At 40.5% G+C, this 8,385-nt stretch overlaps 1 protein-coding gene across 1 annotated transcript; it reads left to right on the top strand.

Annotated features, from left to right (window-relative positions):
• Positions 1–232: 232 nt before the first annotated feature.
• Positions 233–8,167, top strand: LOC309568396 (lymphocyte antigen 6E-like). Its single transcript, XM_082274054.1, has 3 exons — positions 233–415; positions 4,446–4,565; positions 7,921–8,167. Exons 1-3 carry the CDS (start codon positions 358–360, stop codon positions 8,127–8,129), a joined length of 387 nt encoding a protein of 128 aa, XP_082130180.1. The 5' UTR covers positions 233–357; the 3' UTR covers positions 8,130–8,167.
• The last annotated feature ends 218 nt before the right edge of the window (positions 8,168–8,385 follow it).

The raw sequence follows: 8,385 nt of genomic DNA, 5'->3' as shown, positions 1-8,385 counted from the left end.
TATGACTTATAGACTTTCAGGGTGTCACAGAAGAAGAAGATTAAGAATATTTATACATAATCCCTGTTTTGGGTATAATTCCAGAGTATAACATTGTAACTGACTAATTGTGATGAATCACTTTGGTGAAATGAATGGTAAGGCACATTGTTCATAAACAAAGTTTGCAAAGTGCAGATTATTTCATCTATAGTAGAGAATGTCATTAATCATACATAAAACCTCTTAAAAAATGTTATAGGCAAACATTCTCAGACCCCACCTTGTGTATAGGAGGATCCCTTTCTCATACTTATAAAAAGACAGATCTATCCAAACATCAGCTTTCCGTCATAATATTCCATCTCTTCCAACACAATGACTTTCTTCGCTGTAGGATTTTTTTCACTGAGTGCCATGTTGACAATTTCAGGAGGTAAGTTATACAATCTTCAGTGATACCTAAAATTTTATTTTGTTCACAGTTTCCAGATATCTGATACAGTTAAAAACCAATGCCACCCAAAACTGGAATTACAGAGGCACTGCTGGATTGAACCCCCTGGCTGGCTTCTTCTATTTCTTGGAGTCTCCATAAAAGAGATTACACTTCATTAATTTGTAAAATGAATTATTACCAGTGCTCTGTGCAGTAATTTAGTAATAATTTGTTTTGTATCTCGTACACCCTATTTGGGTGATTAAATCAAGAGCAGCTACATAAGTGAGAGATTTTTTCCTGTAGCGGAGGGATGATTTGTTAATTTTCATTCATTATATGTGCGTCTGTTCTCTCCCACATTGATACTACATTTTACTTTACAGAGATGAACTCTGCAATTATTTGCTCAATATACATTGTAGAGAGTGACACCAGAATTTAGTTCTGCAAAGCCATGAAAATGTGAGCACTCCAAGGAACTCTGATAGGGATATTTTAATAATGAAAGTCGTAAATTATGTAAGAAGTCAGACTGTAATATTGAACTGACAATGCGGATTAGGTTTTCAATGCAACCCAGGCTTTGGGGTTTGTTTGCTAAAGGCAGATAGGCTGTTAACCTTTCAAAGGAAGATGCACTTTGCAAATAAATTTGCACCAGAGCTTAGTAATTGTGGCAAAATTTCATTTTGCAAAAAATACTATGCAAGGAAAATTAATTAGCATTTTTGCCTGCAAATGATTGGATAAAGTCAGCAGAGCTTCAGCCTCATTTACTAAACTCTGAGGCACATTTTCTTGCAAAGTAAAAAGCCCATTTGCCTTTAGTAAATCACCCCCTTTGTGTTCTCAGCCCAAACAAGAAGATATGTGCAGACTGGATTTCTGGTGGGTTAACACGTATTTTTTTCTATTTTAAGTGTTTTTGAATTCCCTATTTAAAGGTATGCATCAAATTAACACGACATGACAGCATAATATGAATGGGTACATAGAGGCCATTAAAAACAAACATCAGCAGAACAGAAAATTGTGCTGCAAAAGAAATTAGTCACCAGTATCATACAGGTATATTTCCCAAATAGAACCACCATTGAGATAAAAGGCATGGAACCTCATTGAGTCCTATAAACATACATCTTGAGGTAGCGCCTAGTGAGAAAACAAAACAAGTTCAGGAGTACAAGAATCAGAATCTGTAGACATGGCCTTTTTTTTTTTAGAAAATTATTTTTGAAAAAAGGGGAGAGAAGTACCATAGGGTGTCTGGGAAAGAAGTGAAAAGAGAAGAAAGAGATAAAAAGAGATGTTTCATGGGGGGAGGAAAAAACAGAAAGATGGGGCGGATAGAAAGGGGTGAGGGTCTATGGTGGGAGCAAATGCACCTTAAATCGAATCCAATGCAGTAAATGTTAACAGGTTAGGATAATGATAAATATTTACCTGAATAGTAAAACATGTCCCAGTGAAGCCATTATGCGTTGTGCTTCTCACTTTAATTTCTAAGAGGAGCAGTGAAGTGCTCCATGTGTTGGATATCCTTTACCCTGGTGAACCATTGAGAGATAGTAGGTGGAGATCGGCTTTTCCGCATATACTGGGGATTCCGGCCCCAGCGGCATTCAGTAAATCCTGTAGTAGTGACTTATGGTATTTCTTACTGGACATAGGGGTTAAGTTTAGAAGCACTGCCGCAGGGTTTTCAAAGAGGGATAAGTCCGTTAATTTGTAAACAATCTGCAGAACTTGTCGCTAAAAAGGTTGGATATGAAATGTTGTACCTGTTCTGTTCTCACTACACGTATGCCCCAGGCGTGTGCAGCTCAACATACAGCTAAACCTTTAATCCTGCAATAACCAGTCCTTTTGTAACTTAAGGCTTTATTCCAGAGATAGAATAGTGGTCACATGAACAGGTTACAAGTCAGAATGGATATGCGAATAGGATTGTGAATAGAGGTGAAACTGTAAATAAACATATAAAGGCATATAAACAGTATATGCATTGAGTATATAACCAACAGTTCTGAGCATACCAGCGATGCTTCCGAGAGGGGTTCAGGAATCTTCCCACAGGAACCTCAGATGCTGTCTGGCTGTGTCACAAGGTGATCTAAAATGGAGATTCTCTCAGAGAGGGGTGGAACTAATGTCCAGCAATAGAAAACAGGAAATACCATAAAGTACTGCACAACAGTCTATGTCACAGTGGCATCTTGTGGACAAGATTGGTATTACAAGTTCCAATGGAATTAATTACTTCCAAGCTGAAGGCATGACAGTACCGATCTGAGCTCCACATCTCCCACAAGAGGAGCTGTGTCCAGGGAACATAGATGCCAGAACAGAGGAAATCCGGTACCACCTTGACAGAATTGCATATGTAGTCTCTTGGTATTTACTACACAAGGAAGATTTGTGGGCAAAGAAAAGTATGCAGCGCTTCTGGCCGCCTGTAAATGTGGTATTCAGGACTCTTTCCCATTTGGGTAGATATGGAGGATCCTGCTGGGAAAATAAGTCAAGCAGGATACAATGTGAGGAAGAGAGTTATTTACGAGTGGGGCCTTCACCAAGGCAGAGGTCTTCAAATGCAGTGAGATGCCTGGTAAAGTGTGCAGGGTCCGAGAGGGAACGTAGAAAACAAGACAACTGTAATGGTTTCCATCTACCTTTTCTGAGCTGGAGAGGGATCCATAAGGATCCAAAATTTGATCCCAGCCTGAGGGGCGTAGGCGCGTAGATGCCCGGACGATATTCAAATCTGTTCAGATTCAAAAGACCTTGTCTGTGCAGCCCGGGGCAAAATCTGGGTGGCCTATAATGAGTGATATTGGTGAGGGAAAGCTGGTTATGCCTGCTAATTTAAAAAAAAAATGTAAGTTCTAGTAACGTTGGTTTTATTAAGGGATGGGATTGATGAAGACAAGGGAGGTGGATGCCTGCCCAGGGGATACCAACTAAGGAAAATGGTATTGAGTCCCGTTTCCAAGAGACCTAAAGCTTATGGGAGGAGTGTCTGCACCAGTCAATAACTCTAGTCATGTGTACCGCAGTGCAGTATAAGGCAGGATCTGGGAGGCCTACTCCTCCTGTCATCTTTGGTCTCTGTAGGAGGGTCCTCTGCAGGCCAGACGATTTTCAACCAAACAATCATCTGGGTAAGCATGTCACTATGATATTTAAAGGAAAAATATGGGAATAAAAAAACTAACACACATACTCACCTTGTGAGTATTTTGTGACGCTGCAGCTGTCCCGTGTCGGTTCTAAACCTGAGAACTGAGTGATCACATAACTGCTGATCGTTCAGTTCCCTGTCTGCTCAGAGTGGAGAGCAGTCACCGCTCTCTGTTCTGCCCCTCCAGTGCTCAGTGGAGCGCCAGGTTGGATAGGGGGAAGACACATCTGGGTTTGGTTTTCAGCTGTGTGCTAAAAACCAGAGCCAGTTGTCAATTAGGCAGGTGGGTGGCTCCCAACAATATAGTCGGGATCCTTCCAGAGTCTGGAGCGGCTCTGGGACGTTAGCTGACAGCAGGCTATAGCCTGCTAAGCTGACTCTGGATCACAGGAGTGCAAAAGTAAGGTCCCTTTCACACGGACCTGATTGGACCCTCCAGTCTCTTCTATGAATCAACGTATGTCAGCGGACACATATCCATCTGATCCGAACCTGTCCGCCAAAAACAGACAGATGGGAGACCTATTCCCCATCCATCTGGCGGATCGGATCTGATGGAACCAGACAGGCGGCATGTTTCCATTCAGTTGTCTCGTAAACGAGAGTGAGCTGTGTCCGCTCTGCATAGTGGAGCAGACACGGATCTGTCATCTGCTTGTGGAGGCGCCTGTGTGAAAGGGGCTTTAGTGCATTTCCTTTGGCCATAATTCTCTTTTAAAATCAAGTCACCTTATATTAATTGTAAAGCTGTTTATGAAGAATAATATGTTGACAGAAACCTTATATGTTGTCACCAGCACTTTACATCAATCACTCACTTCAATATATTTTTTTTAATTTTAGTGGCATCTCTGCATTGCTATTCATGCACTGACATGAAAAACAACACTCTGTGCAACCAACAGCCAGCAGTGATGTGTAACTCTTCTAGCCTGTGTTTTACACAAATAGACAAAGCAGTACGTAAGTATACATTTTACTGAAACAACTTCTTTGGGTGTGTCACCTACATTACACTGGGGTCAAAATAATTGTTAATTTTACAATGCTTGTGTGACACCTACATTACACTAAGGTCAAAATAATTGTTAATTTTCCAATGCTTGTTGCACTATGGAACCCTTTTATATTACTGCCTTAAATACTGAAGCAAAAAAATAAGTGATGTAAACCTGTGTTTACTTCTGACATCCAATCATTGGCAAGGGCAGCTGTTTTTTAAAAATTCTCTGTATGTAATTGGCTGTTTATTTCTCTTTATTTCACACATTGTTTAATTCTGACCATATACTATACGAAAAATCATTTAAACTCATTTTCAAAAAAATGAACACTCGGCAAACGATAGTGCCATCATGTAATGATGACTGATAAATCGTTCAATGGACATAAAGTAATCGGTTTTTTGTTTGTTTTTTCAGTTATACCTAGTGCAAACAGTTTGGATGAGAAACACATTAACCTTTCCATTTATCGTTCATTCGGCAGAAAATTTCCAAACTTGTCCTTCGTTTTTTTTCGGCTCAAAAACTTCACAACCGATAACTAATTTGTGCCCATTAACTGGCCGAAAAAAAAAAATAACTCTCCAAATGACCGAATTTCGGCCGATTTTTCGTATAGTGTATGGCCAGCATAAGTTTGAATTTTAGGGTTATATTTAGGGTGGTTTTGCATTTATCTTTTATTTAAAAAGCAGACAATCCCTTCCCTTGGGTATTGTGCATAATTAGAGGATACCTTAGAGTCCTACTGTTTCACTAGATTGTACATGGGGAGAAAAACATACACAGAGTCCACCTTGACACATTCATGTAGATACAGGAGAATGGGCATGTCTGAGATCCATTGATTTATTTTTCCTTGTTTATGAATACAAGTATGCGATCCTTTGTCCTAAGGCTTTTTATCGAGAATGTTTTAAAGTATGGAAATACTACGGCTAATAATGTCTGCTTTTATATGATGTATCATGCACTAAGTGCCGGTTCACACTAATACGACTTGTCAGATGACTTGGTCAGCCTGGCAAGTCGTGCACCGTCGCGGTCATTGAGTAGTACAGGACCGGTTCTAATAGGAGCGACACAAGTCGCTCCGACTTAGAAAAAGGGTCCTGTACTACTTTGGGGCGACCTGGTGTGAACCGGCACTTACACTTCAGGGAAACCTGTCATGATAAATGTTTAGGCTGAAGTAAGTAAGTAGAAATCACAGGGGCCCCATTGCAAATTGCTGCCTAACCAAAAACAACAGCAAAAAAAAAAAACATTGTAAAGCTAATCCCTCTACATCCATCCACAAATCCAATGAACAAGTACCACTTCCAGCCATCCTCAGACCCCCTTACAGCCAACAACATACTTCCTTTGCAGCTAGCTATCTATATACCCCCTTAGAACTTTCCATAGGCAACTTGCAGCCATCCACTGATCCCCTTTGCAACCAACCAATGACCTTCTTGCACCCATCAGATACCCTTTGTAGTCATCCATATTCAAAATTGCACAAATCTATAAACCCCCTTTGTGGTCATCCATAGTCCTATTTGTACCTATCCACAGATTTCCTTTGTAGCCATTCAAAGCCCCACTTGCAGCTATCTAAGGTCAGGCTGGGTTCACACTTATGCAAATTGGATACGGGTTTCCGCGCATCCAATTAGCATGACAGGAGACTGTGACTGGCTCTCAATGGAGCCGGTTCACACATCTCCAAGACGGCTGCAGAGCGAATTGCACAGGGATCCTCTGCTTCTTTGGCTCCATTTCAGGTCCCAATGCAGGCAAAAATATGGGCCTGATTCGTCCCCGAAACAGAAAACAGTTATCCATTTGCAAATCAAGTGTGAACCCAGCCTTATGCTTTGTAGTCATTCATTGCCCAACTTGCACCTATCCACAGAACCCACTTTGTAGTCATTCCTAGTACCACTTCCAGCCATCTACAGACCCTTTTAGTGTTCATCCATAGCCCCATCTACAGCCATCCACAGACTCTCCTTGTAATTATCCATAGACTCACTTGCAGCCATCTACAGCACCTCTGCAGCTTTTTCTATTGGATAGGAATTACCAGCAACAAGACGTGCTGGTGGTACTTATGTCACTACATTCTCAGCACAGGACAGGTAGTTAAGGTGGCAAAAAATCAAATTTGTCAAAGGTTTTTTAACACTTCCTACTTCATCTGAAATTAAGCAAAAAATATTGGCTTTAGACACACTTTAGGAAAACAAGAATTTTTTAGTTCTTATATAGACATACCACTATTCTAAATATTTCCGATAAACAATTGTAGTAGACAATCTACCACATTTAAGTCATATAAAAAAGGCTACTTGGCCATCTAATTTCCACTATCTATGGCTTATTGTATTCTGAACTTTCAAATAAGAGGACATTAGTTCAAACCTGGGCATCAGAACTAGGGGTTACGCTATCGGAAGAAGATTGGAATATAATTCTCACAGTGATTCACTCTGATTCCTTGAACGTCAACACTCAAGAACACAAATATACAATGGTTTTTCAAAATGGTATAGGACCCCATTTCTCTTCCATAAAATATACCCCTACACATATGAACGTTGCTGGCAATTCAGGATTGCAGAAGGGACTATGATCCATATTTGTCCCAGCATTCAACAATACTGGGATCATGTTCATAATGTCATCACCAGGGTCACAGGATACACTTTAGATTTTTCACCTACACAATAAATACTTAATTTCTCCATGACCCTAGGCAGCTCCCACTCTAAATCCCTCACCATGCATACGGTAAATGTGACGCACATCTCCTTCCTTTCATACTGTCTTGTTGTTTTGTCTCTGTTTGACTTAATTTATATGTTGCTGTCAATGTACATTGAAGGCTGGTTAACACCATGAATCACACAGAAACGAACTGTGCATTTCTGTGCGATTCACATGCAATCTGGGTGAAGTGCGATTTCAGCCCATTCATTTAAATGGGCGGAAATCCCACCCGACGGTAGCAAAAGTATTCCAAGCACTACTTTACAAAATGCAGAGCAACCGGATCACACAGTACTTCTGTATCATGTAACCCGTGCAGACAAGCGCACCAGGTTTGCAACTTGCGCTTGGGGTGTTGTTAGCATTGCGCTGGCACATGCTGCAGATCCAAAGTGCAGTGCGTTTAAATGCAGTGCGTGAAGCATGCACAGAATGTGGGTTTTTGGGACCACGTTCTGGTGAGAACGGGCCCTTAAACACTAATGGCTCATTATGTAACAAAAAAGGCAACTTGTTCATTCAATGTTTCTTACTTGCCTATTTGTGTCTGTATTTAGTTCACAATGTGAAGATTACCAAAAAATGTGTCCATGAGAGGGAATGCAATCCAACAAACTACAATGTATTGGTGGCCTCTAAGCATACATCCTGCTGCTCTGGGGACTTCTGCAATGAATATGCGAATGGCGAGACCAATGTAACATGCAATATCTTCCTCATAGTGGCTGCAGTACTGGTGCTCGGACTCTTCAAGAAGATGGAATAGACTAAACCAGCAAGTCATATGAAATTTGAGGTTTTCTTAGATATTGTATACATCCAGGACTCTAAAAATCTGCAAAATGTTATTAGTTATACGGTATTTAAAAAAAAGTTACCTTGGAACATGCATGTAAGTGTCTCTAAGAGGAACAGTCTACCTAGCGTAAAGCAGACAATCAGATTCCCTCATTTCTTCAGGCACTTTAATCTAAGAGGCCTTTTTTACAAAATATTTCAGAGCAGGATGGTCAACCTAACCT

The sequence above is a fragment of the Pelophylax lessonae genome (genome assembly GCF_965119305.1).
Source record: "Pelophylax lessonae genome assembly, chromosome: 12".
NCBI lineage: Eukaryota > Metazoa > Chordata > Amphibia > Anura > Ranidae > Pelophylax > Pelophylax lessonae.
This window is presented reverse-complemented; position numbering and strand designations above follow the sequence as displayed.